General features: G+C 45.5%; 1 protein-coding gene across 1 annotated transcript in view; it reads right to left on the bottom strand.

The window, feature by feature from the left end:
• GALNT17 (polypeptide N-acetylgalactosaminyltransferase 17) overlaps positions 1-22,203 on the bottom strand; it is a 210,379-nt gene that overhangs the window by 123,214 nt on the left and 64,962 nt on the right. The window contains exons 3-4 of the mRNA XM_026063703.1: positions 9,929-10,095; positions 240-414 (exon numbers count right to left, since the gene is read on the bottom strand). Coding sequence (XP_025919488.1) covers positions 240-414; positions 9,929-10,095 — 342 coding nt within the window. The remainder of the gene's footprint in view (positions 1-239; positions 415-9,928; positions 10,096-22,203) is intronic.

Below are 22,203 nucleotides of genomic sequence, written 5' to 3'. Positions count from 1 at the left end.
GGGGGGGGGGGTGTGCATAAAAGGAGGGAGCAGAATGATTACAGAGAAGAAGGGCAAGGAAAGATTTTCCTTGTATCGTGCCACCATATCTCACTGGGGGCAATCTGGTACAGAAGAAAGGTAGGATTACTAATCCAGTGGACTTGTTTCCAGAGATCTCCTTACAAAATTTTGGACTAGTCCGTGTTTCTCACACATACTCTAACAACATGATGACACCTCGAGGTTCAGCAACCTACCAGCCAGCAGTGAACTCCACATGGGCATCAAAGAATCCAGTGATCTGGCCAGTGGCAGCTTTCCAGCCTTCGATACGAGCTCGGATAAGGCCTTCCCTCTTCTGGTTGCGTACCACCTTCACAAGTCCCGGGTATCGTTTATTGACATATTCTTCCAGGGGCGCCTTCAGCTCATCTAGAGAAGAAGGACCAGAGAACCCATTGAGAATGAGCAACAGTTTTCACCTAAAATCAGCCCATTTTATTGATGGATAATAACATAACTTACTGGAACCACACATCTCTTGACACCCTTGGGAGGGATACAGTCATCTGCAACCCATTTAGGTTGAATCAATGCTAATTTGCAAAACAGCAGTTTTACAGACCTGATGGTGGACTGACCACAACCCTTTTAGAAGAAATTCAAGGTTGCCAATAACCTTCTATGTGACTAAGGAGCCCAAATGTCATCTTCAGAAGTGAGGGGCAGCAAGAGGCCAGCTAGATCCCCTTGAAATACCTGGGTGTAGGTATTTCAACCAGTACACTACATCTCTGATCAGGGATTTTAACTGCCACAGGACTGAATAGATTGCTAGCAATGCTGCAAAAGCCATCTGAAGTAATTTAAACTACACCAAACTGTGTATATTAGCTTCACTATCCTTTTTACCCAGCCTCACTACTATGGTCTTAGCATTTGCTGCATGTTTTCCAAGCACTGCCACTAACTAGAAAAGTTGAAATTCCCCCTGCTTTTATGACAGCATGAAAGAGATTTTGGCGGTATTCAGAAGATCCTCATATCACGTATCTTCTACTTACTGGGAACTGCAGATCATTTAATTATGTTGTCTAAGCCTGTGCATGTGCTACTGCTGAGAACATAACGGATCTGTCAGCCTGCAGTCATTACCGGTATTGAATGTTTGAGTACTTACAAGTTATCTATTGAGTATAAATGATACATAGGATTTTGAACACAGAAGCATACGAAAGGTTGGAGTAAGTAGTAAACACCAGTACGTTTTTCAAAAATTTGGAAAAGCTCCAGAAGCTTGAGTCCCTATTTTGAGAACGTAGGTCTTTGAATCGCAGAAGCAGAAAGGAAGCCCCATGAGAAGAATGTCTCCTGGGAACCCTCCAAGTTAGGCACACGACAAGGAGCAGCCTCTCCTGCAGCATCTGAACAACTCTACCTTAAGGTCCAGCTGCAGCCTGCATGCAGGAACAAAAACTTGTGCACATACAAATTGTACTGAAACCTTGAGATTCTCAGACTAGGGTTCAGTCTGGGTTAATAACGCTGAAAACCACGCAGGGTAGGGGCAGCATAATATACTCACCTGTCCTGTGCACCCTACTGAATTTCTGCTGAACAGCTGGAAACGCTACGCCAGGCACTGCACAAAAAGCTAACGAAAAATTCTGCTTTCAACCAAACGTGCCATGCCATAAAGGCTATGCAGCCTTGTAGAAAGCCATCGGTTTCCCATTAGCAACCTGGCATTTTGTGCCTAGCTGTTCCAGCACTTTGCCAGAAACCTCGGTCCTTTTAATTCCTAGTGTTTCAGTTAAACACACTGAGATCTACTGCTAACATCAGGAAAGTAGTTCCTGGAGAACGCATTTCATTCCTACGAGGCTCAAGGACTCCTGGAAATGCAGGTAAGGTCAATGCCCCCAGATGGAAGACTACTATCTGTCATACATACTCCCCCTCCAGGGGAAAAAACAAACAAAAAAACCCCCTCAAAAACAAAAAAAACCCACACCATTACTATAATTCACAGGGTAGAATACTTAAGACTTATGAGCAACAAAGTCAGTTCCTAGCTGGACAAAACATAGCAATGGAGAACAAAAGAGTAAAAAGCAAGTCCCATCTGCTGGGCTTAGCCAGATAAATCACCAAAGGAAATGGGATTATCTATTCCCTCTCCTTCCACGCCTTCTTCCAAACACAGAAAACACGCTTTCCTCAGACTGCCTTTCTGGGATTGTTCCTCTCACATATCAATTTCCCTAAAGTCTTCTCTCTCTTTTATGCTGAAGTGGGAATAAAAAGAATAAAGCAAATGAGCCCCTTCCTCAATTCAGAGCATCTGCATCGCATACATACATAACTCAGCAGCTTCCATTTCACGCTGAGCCACTCACAGAAAACCAGTATTTTATGGAGACAACATCCCTTGAGTGCTTTCAAGGAGACAGAGACACAGATTTTTTGACAGATAAAACCCCACAAGTAGAGTAGCTGCGTTTCATGTGCTTTTGTCAGGAGGCAAGTCATTAAGGCTGCAGACCATGGAATTACAGCCTAGACCAAACAATTAAAACAACTTTCAAATTGGAGTTTTAAGCTTCGCAGTTGAAGGAAAGCAGAAGAACGGGTAAAACGATCGTGGGAATTGACTGAATACAGCTCTAGTGAAACAGGAAAGAAGAGTAACTTAATTCCGCAAGTTTAGCGAAGGGTAAAGCCCGAGAGACAAATTCCTATCCGAATCGGATTGTGCAACAGGCACAAAATCCAAGGGGAAGAGCAGCCGCGTCCTCCTTTTTTCCAAAAAAGGAAGCTGGATGCCAACAGGGAAAGAATTGCTCTGCCAAGAGCACAAAGCGACCGAGGCCATGTCCCTGGGGACCAGGCAGAGGAGAGGACCTGGCTTTGCTTGCGTTTCTTCTGCCGTTCAAAGTGGCCACGTCCCAGGGCTTGTGACATGACGGTCCTTCAGCTCAACCGGGGCAGCACTCATGCGTTTGCTCTTAGCCCAGCCCATTGGCAAATTAAGGCTGTATTATCTTAAGATCAGCATCATTTTAGCCTGGCTTCCCGTCATCACTCAACCAGTTGCGTGCACAGAGAAACGGTCCAAGAGACGAAAGCACTGAACAGGCACGGGAGACATGGTCCCAAGTCCTCTCTCTGCTAACAAATTGCTGTGCTTTGCTACCCTCCCACTCTAGGTCAGGCCAGAGCACAGGCAGCTCGGGTGGGAATCACCTTTTGTTACGTGCCTGGGCAGTCCCTAGCGGAGGGGATGCTTGCACATGGGTATTCAACTTTGCCAGAAAGCCAAGGTTTTGATCTGGTTTGAAGCTCTGCGGGAGGAAGGCACAGTGCAGGCTGAGCCCGAGGCAAGCAGTGTCACGAGATAACGGGCTCAGCGCTCAACCCGGAGCTCAGCCAGCAGACACGGCAACGGGGTGGGCTTTGCATTTCATTTCTCAGCCCATCCAGAAGTCAGGGTCTAGTCCATCTGGAAAATCCAGTACGCGGTATCAAAAGTGAAATCCCGGTTGCTGGGAACGCTCTGCAAAATTCCTACTTGTATATTGAGCGAGCCTTGGCCCTGTTCTCCTCCCCTTCGCAACACCGCGGAAGGGGGCACCGGGGTTAGCAGTCTGCACCCAACAATCTCATGTGAGCAGCGGGACCGACGTGGCCGGGTCCAACAGCATCAGCGGCCACCCTCCAGCCTGACGCTGATGCTCCTCCGTCCGCGCAGACGCTGCAGGACCTGAAGCGCTCTTCTGCCTCCACGTGAACTCCGGTGCACGGTGAATCAGAACGTGCTCTCAAACCTGATCTTAATCCAAGTCACTTGAAGTGATTCCTAATTTTACCCTGTGTTTTCCTTTACTCAGCAGTCACTTCAGCGAGCGCCATTAGCATAACAGAAAAACAACTTGACGCTGCTCTGACGCGGCATTGTCAGAGCAGGTAGCTGCAGGCTGCGGAGCGGAGAGCTGTTGCATTAAGATCAGTAGCAGCAAATCTTTTCTTCTCATATAAACTTAAGAAAGGTTTCATCCACAGCTGTTGTATTTTTGCAACATGTTCCAGAGCTGTATTATTTAGGAAGGCTGGGAGGTCTGAAATAGCATGCCAGAAATTACATGACTTCTGCAAAGGGACACAAGCAAATACCCTCGCTTAAGGAAGCTGGCTTTCACAAACTGGCAACCTTGCCTTTGGATCTGCTGTTTTCAGGAGTTCACGCATTCTAGAGCGGAGGAGAAGGCATCATGAGATTAGGATAACTTGCTGCCATTCTCCTCGCTACTGCCTTGCGCAGTGTAATAGCAATGATTTTGCCCCTTTAGCTCAGGGCTGAAAGTTAGAAGAATTCAATGAGGTCCACCAGATACTGAGTAGATGACAATTTTTGCATGATATCCATCCCAGAGTCCCTAAACTGAAACTCCGAAAGCAAAGCAACAACAAAAAGCCAGGAGCCAAGATGGGAGTAGAGCTGAGGCTTCACAGCTTACCCAGCTTTCCTAACCAGAGGACCATGTATCTGGCCTATTCACTTCTGAGGTATCCGAAGATCTACATGGGCTATGTGATCAGTAATTTGATCCAAACTAAGCACTGCAATGGATTTTAGATACTCCTTTTCCTTCTGCATCCTATGGCACTTTCCCCCCACACACACCTTTTTGAACAGGCCTAGCTGGACCATCCTTTAGAGTACACCCACATCATTCCTAAATCACCTTTATTAAGGAGGCAATCAATATTTGCACATGGAGGTATTTCTGAACGTGTGGCATTTGCCAGTCCAGAAGCCACTTCCAGGAAAGACTTACAGAGAGAAACCCTACTGAAAATGCCAGCAGGTTCAACTTCAGTGGTCTCTCTTGGTCTCCATCTGTCTGTACTGATCTTTAGCGAAGGGTGAGCCCAAGGAACTAGAATCCAATAGACCTGTTGCTCTATTAAGAAAACCCAACTGCCAGCTGCAATGACTTATGTTACCCATTGCAAACTAGATTTTGTCACCTACATGAGCATGTTTGGGAAACAGGCCTGCCAGAGACATTGAACTACCTGACGCCAGTACAGGTAACATGGCAATGGATGTTAGCCCAGAAGCAACCACAGGAACATTCATTGCCCAGTCTTCCATACTGCAAATCCTGCCCAAATCTCCCCAAATCCTGTCAGCAGTTTAAGCCCCCAGAACTAAAGGTGAGAGCTACCACTCACCACTGAAAGAAAGGAGCAAAGAGCAACAGCACTGGAGAAGCTCAAGGAAACACCAACAGCTGAAATATTATCATACAACAATGTCAAGGTGGTCCTAGGAGTGGACCACACCTCATCTACATCTCTAAAGAAAACACAGTAGTGTTTGCCAGTTGGTACTGGTGGGAAAAGCCTTCAGACCCTGAGGCTGTTATCAGGACCACTGAGCGTTAGAGGGGGACACACCAGTCAGGAGGCTGTGAGCACTCCAGTGCCATGGGGGCCACCGGCACACCCATCTGCCTGGCATCTCTTCCGTCACTCTCATCTGGTTGAAACACCAAATTAATCGTGGTTGGATTTTCTGCAGCAGTAACCCCCAAGAAATGACTTCAACAGGCAATAAATGAATGAGAGAATTTTTCCTGTGAGACTCAGAGCCAAGTGGGTCTCCAAAAGCTTTTGATGTTTACTTGCAAATATTTAGGAGGAAACTCTGAAAAGGGGAGCAGGTGCATAAACCAACTCTAATATAAGGTTACAGGCAGAGCTGGTCCCATTAGGTGCGTTCTGCTTCAAGTCTTGCATTCACCTGGTTCAGCAAAACCCAAAGTAAGAGAGACAACCAAGCGAGGTTTGCTGTTCTCTGCACCTCGGTAGGGCCGGAAGAACTCTGACCTGAACACAAGTGGGGCAGCACTAGGTCAGCTGCGTTCAAGCAGCTCATCTTTAGTCTGAGGAACTGGAATAACGAGGCACTCGGGTTGGACGGATGCCTAAGAAGGGCCAAGATATGACTCAGCTTCTCGCAAGTCTGTTCAAACCTTGTTCTAAACACGCACACAGAAAACGTGAGAGTCAGCTCCCGAGAGAAGGTACAAGAACCACTGCTGTCGCTGCTGAAATGAGTTGCAGAAGAAAGCAATATATCTAGTCACAGCTAATACGATACACCAAGGTAAATTACAGCCAGTAGCATGTATCACTGAATGTAGCCAGCTAATTTAAGTAGTCTTTTATCTGAAAGCTTTCTTCTGTACTGGGAGGTTTTCTTTTCAAAGAGATATTATCCCAGATTAAAACCACTAAAAGACAGACGGCGAAAAAGCAGGTGATGATTAAGCAACAGAGTCAGACAAAGCGTGCGACTGCAAGATAACGTAACATCTCGGGGGCATACTGCTGTATTCCTCCAACAACCTAGGCAACACGTTATCACTCAGAAACACAACCTGCGCCCTGTCTTTGCAATTATACCCTTGCAACAGCAAACACAAACAAAAGCAGATGACAAAAAAAGTCTTTACAAGGTATAATGTGTATCTCAAGGGGGAAGAGGGGTTCAGACTACAACCCCCCAAAGCTTTTTACTTCAGGGAGGGATTTTTTTCCCCCCCACTACAATATATTCATATCTATTATCTATTTACAGCTCAGCTATGAAGAATCAGAATGACCATGTTATTAACTGTTAATATCTTGTTGCATATTTTTACGTTTTGCAGGTTTGTACATCAGATTACAACAAAACTGCGAGCACTGTGCTGCAGAGGAAAGCCTACCGAGGCTTTAGAAGCAGCTTGTGCTAGTCCAGAACCACAAAACACCAAAAGGTTTTGCTCCCACCTGTGTGACTAATTGGTGATGTACCTGAAGGGCAGACAAACCGGCGGTGCTGAGCACACGTTTCCTACCTGCACTGCTGGAACGAATTTTAAAACATGAAGTTGACTCGGAAATTCCAGGGTCTTCGAATACTTGTTTTGGGAACATGTTTTATTCTTAAATAACTGATACATATCCCTAGCCAATATTTCCTCTTCACGTTCGTGTATGCGAGTGCTCCCAGGCAAGAACTACATAGAAACAGCACACTCCACAGTGTGTAGCCCAGGACCCGACCTTTTCACGGGTCATTGGTGATTTTACCTAGCACTGCTTCTGGGGACCCACCTGGGGTTTCTTTAATGCACCTGCTGGTTTTGAGGAAGTTCTGAGTCCCTGCTCTCTGAAGGTCAACCTTCCTCCTGGTGTATAAAACCGAGCATCCGGAGGCGTTGAAGAACCAGGCTACAGCTACAAAGCCATACACCCAAATAAATAATCTCGCAGATATACACAGCCCCTCGCAAACAGGCTATGCTAATTCCTCATCTTGTTCAGTCGCAGCCACTGAAGGCACACACCCACGCAGCTCCATCCTCTGCTCGGCACCAGCGTGTCTCCAGAATTCATCTTTAAATCTCAGAGCTCAGGAGAATCTATTTTCCTGTAATTATTTTCCTGTAGTAATCAAATCCACTTATTACAGCTACTTTGTTTGTAATATCCAGAGCATCAACTGCAAGATGTTGCTATTGCTGCTCACAATTACTTCCTACTGTTAATGTGAACTATAAGACAACATTATTGCCATTAATAATTCTTTCACGTCATTGAGGCTCCTTGACTACGCCGCGGGTGAACGCACAGGTCCCAGGGATGTGTATTGGTTTGTATCATTTCTTTTACAAGAGAAAACCAGATTGCTGCATGCTTGGGAGGAGCTCTCCATAACATCTGCCAAGCTACCTCATCATCTTCCTTCAATCCCTCCTTAAAAATCTCATTTGTCATGTCTACAAAGACTCAAAAGCCGCACTGTTCACATTATTAACTAACCCTACTGGCTAATAGCATCTCCTTGGTCCCTTGCAGTGTTGCCTACACCAGCTCTCCTTTTACTTCTGCATCACAAGGTTTCTGAGGACAGACCCACCTCAGTGGTCAGGTTTTGTATGACCCTTAGCACAACCCTGGACCATTTCTAGGTGGGTACTACAAGGCACTTGGGCACGAACCAGAAAGCTTGGCCAGCTCAGGCAAAACAGGCACAAAAAATGAACCGCCACAGCTGGAAACGCTGGAGCATGCTACCAAGCTTTGGCCCACCTCCCTTCACTGCCACTGCTGCCATCCAGCCTCCAGCCGCCCCACCAAAGCCCATCAGCACCATCCTCTGCACAGCCAACACCAGGGAAGACGGTGCCTTGCCATCTGGCAGCAGACAAAGGAAGAGGTTTCATTTTGCATTCTCACCGCCAGCTGCAGTCTCAGCTTATTCAGGGTGTGGGGGGGGAATGCTCTTTGAAAGGATTTCTTCCATTGTCCTACACCTTTCGTAAGCATCTCCAGAGTACTCGATACAATATCAGCCTCAGTGCTGCATCTCGAATGGCTGGTGGAGGCTGTTTGGAAACGTATTTCTTTGTACACAGCAGTGAGCAGAGAAGCTCAGTAATTACCACCGGTGGCTTTTCTTTAAAAGCATGTTCTCCTCTTCGCTCCGTTGATACTGAACTTGGAGAAGCAGCATTTCATGTTGGTATTTCTAACCACCTAAGCAAGGGGCAATACCAACAACTGCAAACACGGATCATCCGCACTTTTCCTTCGCTAGCCAAAGAGTTCCAGCTCTGAAATCCCAGGGATTCACCGGTGCACATCATCCCAGCTTTTGCTAGCTTCACTAGAGCTGCACTGACTTCCATCAGCTGAGGAGCTGGCCTCCTGTTCCTTTTATTGGTAATTATAATTCATCAGCTTTCTATGGTGCTCATTACTGTGGCACTCGAGTGCTTATTTTTACAGCCTTGAGTTGCTTACTGTTTTTCATCTCATCGTCACCAGAAGAGCAACCTCTCAGACTTGCCTTGGAATAGCCAGAAAAAGAAACGAGCTCTCCTCTTCCTGCACCCTCTCCGTCTCCCCTCCTGATCACAAGATACACACCCTGGGTCTATTATTCTTTTTAATAACATTACAGTATGCCATATAAATGAAAAAGGCATTAAAGTAATTTAACCTTTTGCTCGTCTTCAGGAAGATTTTACCTATTCCGTATGTTATATGACGTGACCCAACTGTACATTGGAAAAACAAATCTGGGAAGAACCGAGTCTGAAAACACTTCCACATGGAACTTCAGCCCCTCGCATGCGTGCATTACCAAAAGAAAGGAAGGTGTTTTGAGAGCAGGCAAAAACAGGCTGAATTCAAAGAAGTGCATGCGGAACGTGGGAAACCTACATCCTGTGCCAAATTTTGTCATAGCTTGACTCGTGCTGGCCAGGTACATTTGTTTCCTCCTCTTCCTCTTTGCTTTTCTTTCTTACATCAAAAACATAATATGAGAGTAAGGAGGGTCTGTTCTTTATTACTACAGGGTCCCAGCCATTTACAAAGTTTGGGACTTTATTTTCCAGATGGGGAAACTGAGGTACGCCCAGAGAAAACATCTTGCTGAAAGCCACTGCAAGGGGCCAGAACAGGAACAGATCACTAGACTTCAAGGTCTTGTTCATCATCTCTCTACAACGACCAAAATGACATCATTAAAACCAGGGCTACAGCTGAAGCCGGAACTTCTAGATGCTATAGAAGACAGAAATGTAAGAATGCACTCTGCTTTCCGCTAGCCTTCTAGTTTTTAACTACACTTTCAATCAACAGTTATTTCAGATTTTAACTTTGGTATGATCCTGTTGCTTTTATGCTACAGAAGCTGGAGAAACAGGGCAGGGTGAGGACTGGTGTGCAGGCCAGCACATCCTCCACATCTGGCCACACTCCACGTGGCAGCATCACCACTCCCAAAGGGAGCGCAACTTGTCAACGAGATTCTACGCTCCTGGGAAGACAAGCACGCTCCTGATGCCTGGGAGAGCCAAGATCCCCCCGCGCCGCTTACCTTCATCGCTGTTGTCGTCCACAAGGATGATCTCCTTCAGGAGGTGAGCGGGCGTATGATTCACAGCGCTGTGCACCGATCGCAGAATAACTGACAGCGCCTCGTTCACAAAGATGAAGATGATGGAGATCTGCGGTAGGTCCTTGGCGTATTTCAGCTCTTTGCACCTGTAGCCCAGCAGGCAGAGAGAGACACAGGGTTAGGAGAGCATGCACAGGACCACGGCTGCGCTCAGATGGGCACACGTTTGATGCACCGCCCGGAACCACAGCTGATGCCCCACAGCTTTGCACAACCACCTATTTCAGCTGCCCTCGCATCATTTTGGCAGCATTGCCTAGGAAGGGCCAGCGGCGCCCCAGAACATCCTACGTGCATCTGCACTCATATAACGAAACGCAGGCCTCCAGAGCAACACCTACAACAAAAGTCTCCGGCTTCACCATTCAAAGCGAAACTCCACATTCCCTGTGCTGTTTTAAGATTAATAGGTGCTCAGAAATGAGCTTTGGTCTTAAACTGCACTTGCAAATTTTCTTCCCATTGGCTTTTGAATGAAACAAATACAAAATGACCCTTGGTTAAATAGTTATAATAAATGTTTTAGCTCTCTCTGCAGATTCTTCCAAATATATTTCTGTCTCCGAAATATCCCAGTGGAGCACTGCCATGGTGTCTTTGCACTTCACAGCCAATATAGTGCAAAAAAGAAAAAAAAGCAAGCATCTCTCCAGGTGTCAGGACTAATTGTTCAAAGCAGGCTTTGTCTCTACGGCTGGGCATTTGCTTAAGCACATTTCTGCATATCAGAGCAGGACAGAGGCGGAAGAAGTTCCTAGTTCACCTGCCAGCCAGCTTCATCCTGGCAAGTAAAAGGTTCACGCAGCATAAACACACCAGACATCAAGACCAAGGACACACACGGAGCAGAATTAAGGTAGATGTACAAGGAAGCACTCTTTCAGGTAGTCCACAGCTCTTCAAGGAGCAAACATAGCTCCCAATGAGACACAGACATTGCTTTAATGCAACTTCATCTTAACCAGAAGCCTGATCTTAATATAGTACTTGCAAAAAGCAAACAGGCGAGCATATAAAGGACCATTAAGTTCCACGGCAAAACAGAATAAGGCACCTCTTGACTCCTTCAAAGAGCTGCCCTTGCGTAGGAGCTACTTGCGTTTTGGTGGGCTGCAGAGCTTGTTCCTCTTTTCTCAGTTCAGGGAAATAAGGATGGAAACACCACGTTCATTCACACAATCACAAGCACATACACCCGGGGGGAGTCTTTAACTACTGTAAACAATTTAATCCAACTCTCCGGCTTTCTGGCGAATAGATACGTTGAGGGAAGAAGGAGCAAAAGCGAGCGAGCCTTCCCCGCTCGCGACAGATTAGACATGGAACATTAGCAGCGTTTGCAGAGTTACAATGAGCCTTTGCCGAGTAAATCCTGCCCCGATAAGCAAAGAAAGGAGGAACGCAAGAACGACCTCCAGACATAGCTTCAAGCCCATTGACTAACCAACAATGACTCTATATTTAATTGTATTAGGCGTTTCTCAGGCAACAGCAAGCATCCTTCAGACTCTGCAAGGAGACGAGGGAAACAAAGATTTGCACAGAAACAGTTCTGTGCGAATCTTCTTCGGTTAAACAAGTATGCTAGCTGGGGAAAAAAAAAAGTTGTATTTTTGTATTTCTCAGTTTAACTATTGCCCCCCCAAAACAATCCAAGCCCTCTCCAAAGGGAACATACTCTCCTGAATGCTGAATGGCATTTTGGAAGATCTTTCTTTAAGATGAACGAATGGTGGTGATGGGGTAAAATAACAACCGACCCTGAAATCCTGGTGCAAAAGTTAAATTTAAGCGACTCTGAGACTGAAAACCTGCTTTTCATGTATGTCGATATCTGCTAAACTGAAGAAAAGGTGGTCACCAGAGGAAAAAATATATACATACATATATATTTATATATATTATATATAAGTAATATATATAAATAATTTGCACAACCACCATATATACCATATATTTTTTGTTGTTGTTGTTTTGAACACTGCACATCTCTGCGTAGCCTTCCCTCCAGGCACACTTCTGGAGGTATAGAGAGCTCAGTTCCCGATCAAAGAGCTTTGGAGGAAAACCCAAACCAAGTCCTTTGAGGTTCACCTATCATTTGCATTCGCCCAGCACCACTCTTATCACGCTTCTCCTTTGCTGGAGTACTGTCAAATCAAGATACAGGAGAAAAACAGATAATTCGGGGGAAAGAGTAGGCACGTTGCAGCCCCGCGTTGTTAACCCGCACGACGCCATGACCCTCCGAGACTCGGCATACACACGGTGCTCTCGGGTGACTTCTTCTGCAAATGCCACAGCTGCTCGTCCTGGCCAAGCAACCATATCAACAAATACACCTTCATCCCAGAAAACACCTTTTGTTCCCTCCTGAGGCCAAAGGGGGGGGGGGGGAAGGCAAAGAAAACCACAATGCTCAAGCTGGGACGTAATGAGAAGGGCCAGCAGAGGACTTGTTAAAAACAGCAGGAATGACAACTGCAGGAGATAGGAAGGGGTTTTCTTTTCTTCCAAGCATTTCAAGCACAAAAGGGACCTATCTGGACTCGGTGTTTTAGCCTTGTGGCTCAGGCTGAAGCACAGAAGCCAGCTGTTTTCCTCCTAAAAAAAACATTTGAGGAATTTGAGACAGCAGTTAAGAAATAGAGGATCTGCCATCTCCTGCCAGGTCAGCTGGTGAGGACCCATGTCCTGTCCAAGCTCCTGGCTCCTCCCGGCTGCCAGCGAGCAGAATGGAGAGTCCGCATGACAACCTGTCGCAGGCTTTGGTTTACGGGAGGGGATTCCCATCTGCCTGTACCCTAAAGCACAACAAAAAACCCTCTTCTTTTTAACTCGAAGGGACTGCATTTTCTCCTAGCAGCGAAAGCTGGGAAGATGCACGGCACGAAGTATCTCCTTCCTTCAGCCTGCTCCAAGTTAATTGAGAGGAATGATGCCAAGGGCTGGTGACAAGCGCGAATCCCAGCAGGGACGACTGCGCGGGAGTTAGAGGCGAGTCCCAAGGACTTCCAGCAACGCTTGGGCTAGCACACCATCTGCGAGACCACATCTTCCCCCTGCATCCGTAGTAGTCTCCTTCAGGCAAATTGGCTGATTTCCAGAGGGTACCCTTAAAATTCAGATCCCGGTCCAAAATCCTTCCAAGTTTTGGATTCACATCTTTCACATCTAGCTAATTATCCAAATGAGACCCAACCCCGAAGGATATATTAAGGTCTGAAGTATCACACACACAAAGGTAGCCAGAACTTCAGTTCTGGCACAGCTGCAGTCCTCAGCCCAGACTGTGGGTTTGCCTCTTTGGGGATTAGCAATTAATGAGAGAAACGTGATATTCAAGTATGTTCTCAAGGGAAACTGAGTGTAACCAGCTAAAGGAGTACAAAAAGCTCTAGGAATAAACCCGTTCTTCTGAGATCTTGGCCAAGCTTTTTAGATCCTGAATTATCGGGGGGGGATCCATTTCTTACATGAACTAGAAATCTTTTGCAGCTCCTCATGTTTTCTAGTAGGGGAATCTTGGGTTTTATTTCTAATGCTCAGCTCCAGCTATTCGTGGTCTGCCCAGGAGCCCATCTCAGTCCAGCGAAACTGGACGATTTCCAAGGGAATCCTGCATGCATTTTGAAAACTTTTAAACTTCATTCAAATGTTAAGCAATGGAGAAACCAACACAATGGACTCCCGCTTGGGTCCCCAATTAGTTACCCACAAAGAGCAGCGCCTCTTTTCAACGTAAATTTGCCTACTTTCAGTTCTCCCTCATTTCTAAAGAGGTTTCAGAAATTTCTTCCCCGCCTTGCATCGGGTGCTACTTAGCACCTTTTGGAACTCACTGCAGACCCAAGATAGAAGCACTATGCTAATGCGGGGCCTCTTGCATCCCAAAGTCCTTCGAACCGGGGAAAATTCAAACACCCTCAAGTTGGTCCCCTCTTTGCTACATTAAAAAATAAAAAAATGCATTCGATTGGTAAAGCACGTGACACTGCCTGCTTGCCAACACTTGTAAACTAATTAGTACAGGTCACGCAATGACATTTTCCCCGCTAAATCCCGCTCTTCTCAGTTAATGGAGTATGGCACCTGCTTGCAGGATTTATACCTGAATGCTGCAAATCAATGGCAAAAAGAAACATCGCCTTTCATATCCCTTAGAGTTTTGTCTCTCATTTAGATCAATGGGGACATCAGAGCAAGAGACACTTTTATGTCCTACTACATCACGGCTGACAAAGAGTGAAACTCTCAGGAAACAGGTGACATTAGAGAAGCCCAAGTTTGCAATCAGGGGAACGTACCAGGAAGCACGTGAAATAAGATAAATTTACAGGGGGAACATTTTCTACAGCTACTTCTTTGCAGTTACTGCTTTACATAAGAAACCATCCAGAAACAAATCAAAGATGAGATGGGCAGGTGGGGGAAGGGGAAATATGGCTGAGTTTATGCCGAACAGCTTGGCATCCATCAGGCCATATTAATCAAGTCAGCAAATTTCAGAACCAAAAAAATCAAGTTTTGCTACTGTACGTGTTTGTCTGCTGTAGGAGCCTGCCTTTGAATCCCCCGATCATTTGTTTTACGCTCACCCCACAGCTGTAAATCTAGTCTTCTGCACAGCAGCCGAGATTAGGATGCTTATTGACTGTCTCAGTAATGGAAAGGGGATATCATATCATTTACTGCTTCGCGATCCCGCGGCAGAAAAATAACCCGGAATCACAGCAAGTACTCCTAAAGCATACAGAGACCACAAAACAGCAAGTAACATTTCAAAAACACTTCTCCTTGCCCACTAATTTAATGTGATCCACTTTATTACTCAATTAATACATATCAGTTGTCTTCTGGGATGCAAAGCTATTTCCATCTTGCAACAAGCGCCTGCAATCACACTGTCTGGTATCAGTCACACAACCAACAACCAAACTCAGATGGTTTTCTTCTCCTGATACTCTCCACTACTCCGACACAAACCCTTTATTAGTATTGGGCAGGCAGTGCAGCTTGTGAACAACCTGGAACAGGGACTGTTCCTCAGATCACAAAACAAAAGTGCTGCTAATACCAAGAGAACCAGTAAATACTAATCCCAGTTGCTGCATCAAAGATCGTATTCACCGTCAATTGCAGAAATTGTCTTCCACCTTCTGGGATATGCCTCCCTCGAGCCAACTCCTCTTGACAGCACATGCCTCTCTTTTCCACAGAAGCCCAAATCTATCCCCAAGACCTTCCCCCAAATTCAAGTATAAGGCTGCCTACCAAAATTTTAAGTGGAGATTAAAAAACATTAAGCAAAAAGTTTCACTTGTACAGCTGTTCTCATTTCTATTGAGAATGCAGAACTCCATGAACTTGAAAAACCTTGGTCATATGTGCTCTGGGTTTCAAATACTTCTAATGTTTAAGGGTATTACTTGGACCTAGCTTAAAAAAAACAGAAGACTTCAGTAACTGTCTGAAAGTGATCTATCAACCTGATTTTCCTACTGATGCATTTCTAATGAATCATTTCTGATGACTACAAAGCATCGCGGACTATCCCATCTGGAGCCATCTGCAGTCATTTCTCCAACCGAGTGACTGGGGCGAAACAAAATGCAGAAGATGTCAACCAAGATACAGAGAAAGATGAAGTGGAAGACATATCAAGTGGTAAGCATGCATTAGAAAAACACCACTGAAGGAAACGGATCTGCTGCAGCAGATACAGAACCCTGCTGATGTTTTCAGATCGTGGTTTTCAGCAAGGCAGAGAAAAAGCTAACCTTATACACATTGTGGCTTAAAGACTAGGGTAAAACAGTCTTGCCATCTGTTTTGAGATACATTTTTGCATTGCATGGAATCGCACAGACAACTGCTCTGGTATGAGCTATTTTCCTCCAGGCCAGCGCTACCGCAGCACTTCTGCTCCGATCTGCAGCATACACAGAGGTTCTGCTTACGGATTCGATCGTCTGTCCTTCAGACAGCAAATGTCCCAAAGTAGTCTCACTTTCTTCATGACAACACTCTGGGACTGATGGCACTGTTTTCAAGATAGATAAACACAAGTGCCAAAAGGCAGCAAAGGCAAACCAAGCTGACCGCGGGTCAGGCTCAGGTACTGCTACTGCAGGCACCAGCAGAAGCCACCTTTTGAACCTGTGTTGATTCAGCAGTCCCAAACCACTCCCAACTCCACAATAAGAGCAGAGCTCATCCTAAATGGGGATAGCAGGCATGCACAGGAAGAGTTAGGAGAGTTATGGTGCAATGGGTTCACCACAAAACACAGCGGGGCACGCTGAACTCCATAAGACCATCCATGCACACTGCCAGGCAAGCCCTTACTACATGAACACAGCCTTAGATATGTGGTGGAGCTCATGTACACACCTTCCTGTCCCACACCACCACCACCACGACAGCAAGCAGAATACACAACATACTTACATGTAAAAAAGCATCTCTGTTTCATCTCCATTGATGTTGCAAGAAAATGAGCATGTTGAATTTGAAGATTTAAAATACGGTGCAAGCTTAAAACTCTCCACTTCCACCCCAGCAGGAACTGTCACTACTTGGCAGATGAAGAAGCGATGCAGAGTAACGCAAATGGCCAACAGAACAACAGTAGGCTGGGTTTTTTGCAGCCATGGGAACAAGTTAATTGGCCTGACTGTAATGGCTGGCACAGGTCATTGGGCAGGATCATACAAGATGATGCTCAGAAGAACACAGCATTACATTATATTGTTAAATTAGCCCACGCATCAATGGCCACAAGTGGGTGTCGAACTGGCTGTTTCTGCTGCCACAAGGCAGAGTCTCGGGAGCAGGAGTCAGGCGTTACAGCCTTGACATGCGCGCTCAGGTTGACTGATGACCAGTGTATCTACCTAACAGCTACATCTTCATTAGCTCTGACACTACACCATTACTCATCTTTGCAGAAATGCCCTTTCAGACTGTTCAGCACAACTCTCCTGCACTGCATGAAGGTGACAGAAAGCACGTCCCCTCTGCAGACGCTTTTTAGATACCTACAGAAGGAACCACCATGGAGAAGGGGGAACTTCCAAGGTCTACAGAATGTCCTAAGTCTTTAGGGCTCTATGTTGCTCCCATATCCTATAAATTGATCTTTGAGAGTTTGTGCCTTCCATAATTCTACCAGTATTTAAACTAAGATGTAAACTCCCTAAAGAGTCCAAACTTCTTCATTAAATAAGACCTCGGTGACAGGTTCTCAAAGACTTCCTCCTCTTCTAAGAATTAACTGGCTAGATTTTTTAATTCTGAGCACTCAGTTTCCGAATCCATCTCTTGAAGTCTAGTTATTAATCATTCCTTTGCTGGTCATCATACAAAATAAATCCCGCTAACGTGCTTATCAGGAGCTTATCCTTTCCTGACATTTCATTCTTGTACAAGGCTTGAAGGTTGGAATATTTAAATAGGCAAATATTCTTTTGATTAGTAGAATAAATGAATCTTGTTACTTACTGTCCTTAAAAACATTGTTAGCCTAGTGAAAGTGCTCAAACACTTGGGCACAGCTTTTACAGGAATTTGTAGATTTTCTATAAAATGTGGTTGAGCAGCAGAGACAGTTCAACTTAATAAGCTCATACATTTTTAAATGCCTCTCCAACAACGATATATGGAATTGCAACATTAAAGCAAAGGGTGCATAAGAGACAATTTGGTGTAGAATTTCTGCACATTAAGTGGAATTCTCCCAGAAAGTACTATCATATAGACTACTGTCTTACTAAGCTCTTCTATAAAGTCAATGTGGCACAAACATGATAGTATCTTGCAAGTAGAAGAACTATCAGTATCTCTCTCAATGCCTAGGAAGCTCTGACCCTTTGGTTCCCATGCCTGTATTTTCACAGCATTTCCCAGACAGGAGGTACCAACCATTTTACCCCATTATAGAGGCAGGGCACCCGGACTCTGTCGGTGGAGCAGGGGCCCAAGAGCAGGTTAATGCACAGCACAGTCTATAGCCCCTGTCTCATCATACCCAGAGCCAGCCTCTGGGTGCCTATCACCAGGTACGTGCCTCTGGGTGCCTATCACCAGGTACGTGCCTCTGGGTGCCTATCACCAGGTACGTGCCTTTCAAGGTAGCTCAAGCAATGACATCTACAGTCTCTGCTTCTAGGACAGAGCCCTTGGCCTGCTTGCTCGCTCATCAGCCCCACGATGACAACCTAAGGCATGACAAGCTAGGTGCAGACCAGGGTCTTTGCCCAGCATAGCCATGCGGCAAGGAGGTGAGCACACCTCCCTCGGGGCCGAACCTGGATACAGTCACCCTGGAAGCCTGCAGCAGAGCAGAGGGCTCCGAGTCCAGCAAGAGCCTTGGGGAGAAGGAGGCTGCTCTTCTCTTAACTAAAGGCATCAATTATTCAAGCACCACAGGATGTCATTTAAAGTTAAAAATCATCATCATCATCCCTCTAGATGACAGAACACAGGAATTAAGTGGTAAACCCCAAGGCCACAGGAGGTCAGTGGTGGCTCAGGAACAAAACCCACAGGTCCTACTGCAATGGCTCTGCCAGTCTTTTGTCTCATCTGTAATCCCAGACAGAGGGCATCAGATGGGGAGAAAATTCAGGAGTTGTTTGTTTGTTTTTCAACGGTCATCTCAGAACAGAGCTGAATAACACTGAAATATTCGGGGGTAGGTGGAATGGCCTTTTCTCTCCCTCGATCGCAGAGGGACCTGGACTGAACTTATAGATGGGCACTTCCAATTAAGGGATCCCTTACCCCTCGTGTCAGAGGATCTCAAGTCGCTGACTGCAGGGTGACACTTCCATGAGAGAGGCACAGAACAACTCAACAGGCTTTGAAAACAGCCGTCCATAGCATTTTTACAAAAAACAGACATCATCACGTCAAAGCAAGAAGCACCCTAACCTCCAACTGACTTCCGATAGGGCGAGCATCCTGAGCAATCAGGCTGCAATGCAAAATCTGTTCCCGACTTCACTGCCAAACTGCTGAACAGACCCAGTGGAGCTTCCACGAGGAAGGGCTGGCAGCCCGCCAGGCGACGCTGTCGAAGCAGGAGCAATGCTGACTCTGCTACAAAGAGGCAACCAAGACCTCCGCATTACAAGCGTGTAAGTGCTCAGAGAGCACTGGATGAAAGGTAGCAATGTAAAACTGTAAATTAACAGTGTATGTTATGACATCCTCTATTAGAGGCAACAGCTACTCATTAGATCTTGTAGAAGCAAGGCAGGATTGGCCTAATGAACCGACATCTCGTCTCAGGTAGATGTCAACACTCCCTTCGAGGTCAATGAAGAGACCCTGGCACTGCCAAAGAACAATTTATTCCATCCTTCTTATCCAAAGCATAAGAAAACTGCTGCCTGGTATAATAGACCAATACAACTATTTCGGGGTAGGTGGAATGGCCTTTTCTCTCCCTCGATCGCAGAGGGACCTGGACTGAACTTATAGACGGGCACTTGCGATTAAGGGATCCCTTACCCCTCGTGTCAGAGGATCTCAAGTCACTGGCTGCAGGGTGACACATCCATCAGACAGCTTTACCAACCAGAAGTTCACACCTCTGCTCAGGTAGGCTGGTATAAAGCTGTCACAGCTGTGACCCTTACCTGCCAAATTTGAGATGAAATCCTTGGTGTATAACATTACCTAGGGAGCTTCTTATCAGGATAGATCTAATGGGAATTCAAGATTTTGACATACCCTATATATACTTTGGGCAGTGAATAAGAAAAGCCGCTAACACCAGTGCAGCCTGGAACACCAGGTGGAACAACACCATTGCTGTGATAGGTAGTATAAAAGTGATGAATATAAAAGAAAACTGATTTTAGAGATGACTTTTTTTCCTTCTTCCTTCTTCTGATAACAGATCCACTCTACTGACTGGCAAGATTAAGGGTTTTTTTTAAAACCTTTTCTGCTATCTACAGAAATCATGGTATACATTTACGGAAGCTCTGTCAAAATCAGATCGCCTGCAGCAGAGGGCTGTTGCGCAGCCCCGTCTGGCAAGCTTCTTCTTCTGCACTGGGGAAAGCAAACGGGGAGAGCTCGGCAACCTCAGCACCGGCACGCTGAAGCCCACCTCACTGCAACCCACCCACGCGATCTCACAGCGCAGGCAAATCACTAAAAGGATGATAACATAGCATTTGATACGAGATATGCGCTGCTTAGATTAAAAAAAAAAAAGTCAGAAGCAATATGAAAGGGATCAAAAATAAAGAACGGGGTTGATTTTGATATGCATTTCTGATCATATTTTGATTTTGGGTACTAGGTGAATGAATGCAGCTAACTGTCTAAGAACAGTGGGGAACTGTTCCCCCCCTTAACAGTGGGGAACATTGGGCATGGAGCAGTTAAGTACCATCCTGAAGACCACACAGCTACTTAGCAATAGAGTGCAAAAGAAATGACTTGCCTTGTCGGTTTTACTCTAGTTTTTTAGGCAACGAGTTTTTCCCGGTGCAATAAATACAGTAGATCAGCATACCACCACCAAAAAAAAAAAGAAAAAAGAAAAAAGAAAAAAGAAAAGAAAAACAAAACAAAACACCCTCCACTAGGTCAGAAGCCTCCCTGTATTTTACAGGTAAAGACCCACAGCACCGCTGCTATTCCGTGGTTAAATTCACTCCTCCATCAGTGTTACACTGTCACAGGCTGTTCTCTCCCCCCCGCCAAAGCAGAGGAGGATACAGAAGAGGAGAAGCTGGGAGACAAAGTAGTCTGAGCATGGAAGAGAGAGTTCATCCCATCTCACCCAAGTGCTAAACGGTAACAGCATCTACCTCCCTCCGAGGCAGGTTAGGGAGGAATTCAACCCAATACAGCCAGTCAAGCAAGAGCCAAATGGCCGAGGGGTGAAGCAAAGAAAAGTTCCGTAATTTTTGCTGAAGAGCAGGAGCTGGCACAGTGGGGAATTTCAGACGTGCCCCACGAGCTAGGTACCCAGCCGCTTCTTGCTTAGCCTATTCAATGCCTGTAGACATCCACATGACAAGAGACATGGCTATCTAGCATAGGCACTTTGGAAAGGTCTTTTACTACCACTTAAACCCGGAGAATATGATTTAAGGCTATAGATTTGCTGCTCCGGCAGCCAAGAGACTAACAGGAGCGCCCAAAGCCTGACATACTTGCAGGCAGTCCCTTTCTCACACTGCCACCCACAACAGCCCTCAAAGGAGATTAATATATACTGCAACCTCAGGTTGTAAATACAGAATGGCTTGCTATAGATTTATTTTTTAGGAAGCAATGGCTATGATGTACTTGATATGAGTAGACCCAGAAAAAAAGTATAAGCAGAAACCTGAAAAACACACCATGGGAAAAAATTAGGAGACTTCTTCCCCCACCATCAATACTGTTTGACTTTTACCCACTTCCCTCGTGAGCAAACACGCAAAAATCTTCTCCCATCCATACAAACACACTAATACACATCCAAGATTTGGATTAGTTATTCACTGATCCTTTTCTGGCCCAGCACATATTCTCTTTCCCCACAGGTAACCTGTACATACTTCGTATTGATGCAGCGGAAGACCTGGGAGGTAAATTTTTATATACTAGCAGCGCACTGATTGGATTGAATGATTTACTCACGCCCGGGCTGCAAAGCTTAGTGCCTGAAATACAATATGTTATAAATCACGTTACAGTCTCTGGCTGTCTGCACACATAGAGTGCGTACACATGCATACAGGCAGGTTCAAGCTTGCTCGAGGTTCCCTAATCCTGTCAAATATATTACTTCTCAGCTATTACTTACATACGCATTGCAATATCTGTACTGCTCTCTGTCTTTAAATCTCAGCGGAAAAGCAAAAATCTTGCTTTTTTTTTCTGAACGGGTGACAGGCAATGTCACAAACTAAAGCTATTGATTTCAAACAAGCTTCATTCATTTTTTCCCCCCTCACAAAAATAAAGCCTCACCAGGAAATGAATTGATCCTCATTTGGCTTTTGTAAAGATTATGAACAGGCTTAAAAAGAAAGCAAATGTTCAGACTGCTATTCATAATGCTGCTTCCTAATCATGCTGCATTCATTGATTGCTTATTTTAGTTTGTATTTTGCTGATTCAGTTGCACATGTCTTCTTGCAAAGGGGGTTATCAATATTAAATCAATTATGTCTACGCTG

The sequence above is a fragment of the Apteryx rowi genome, unplaced genomic scaffold (assembly GCF_003343035.1).
Source record: "Apteryx rowi isolate R43461 unplaced genomic scaffold, aptRow1 scaffold_20, whole genome shotgun sequence".
Classification (NCBI taxonomy): Eukaryota; Metazoa; Chordata; class Aves; order Apterygiformes; family Apterygidae; genus Apteryx; species Apteryx rowi.
Note: the sequence above shows the minus strand (reverse complement) of the source record. Positions and strands in the feature narration are given on the sequence as shown.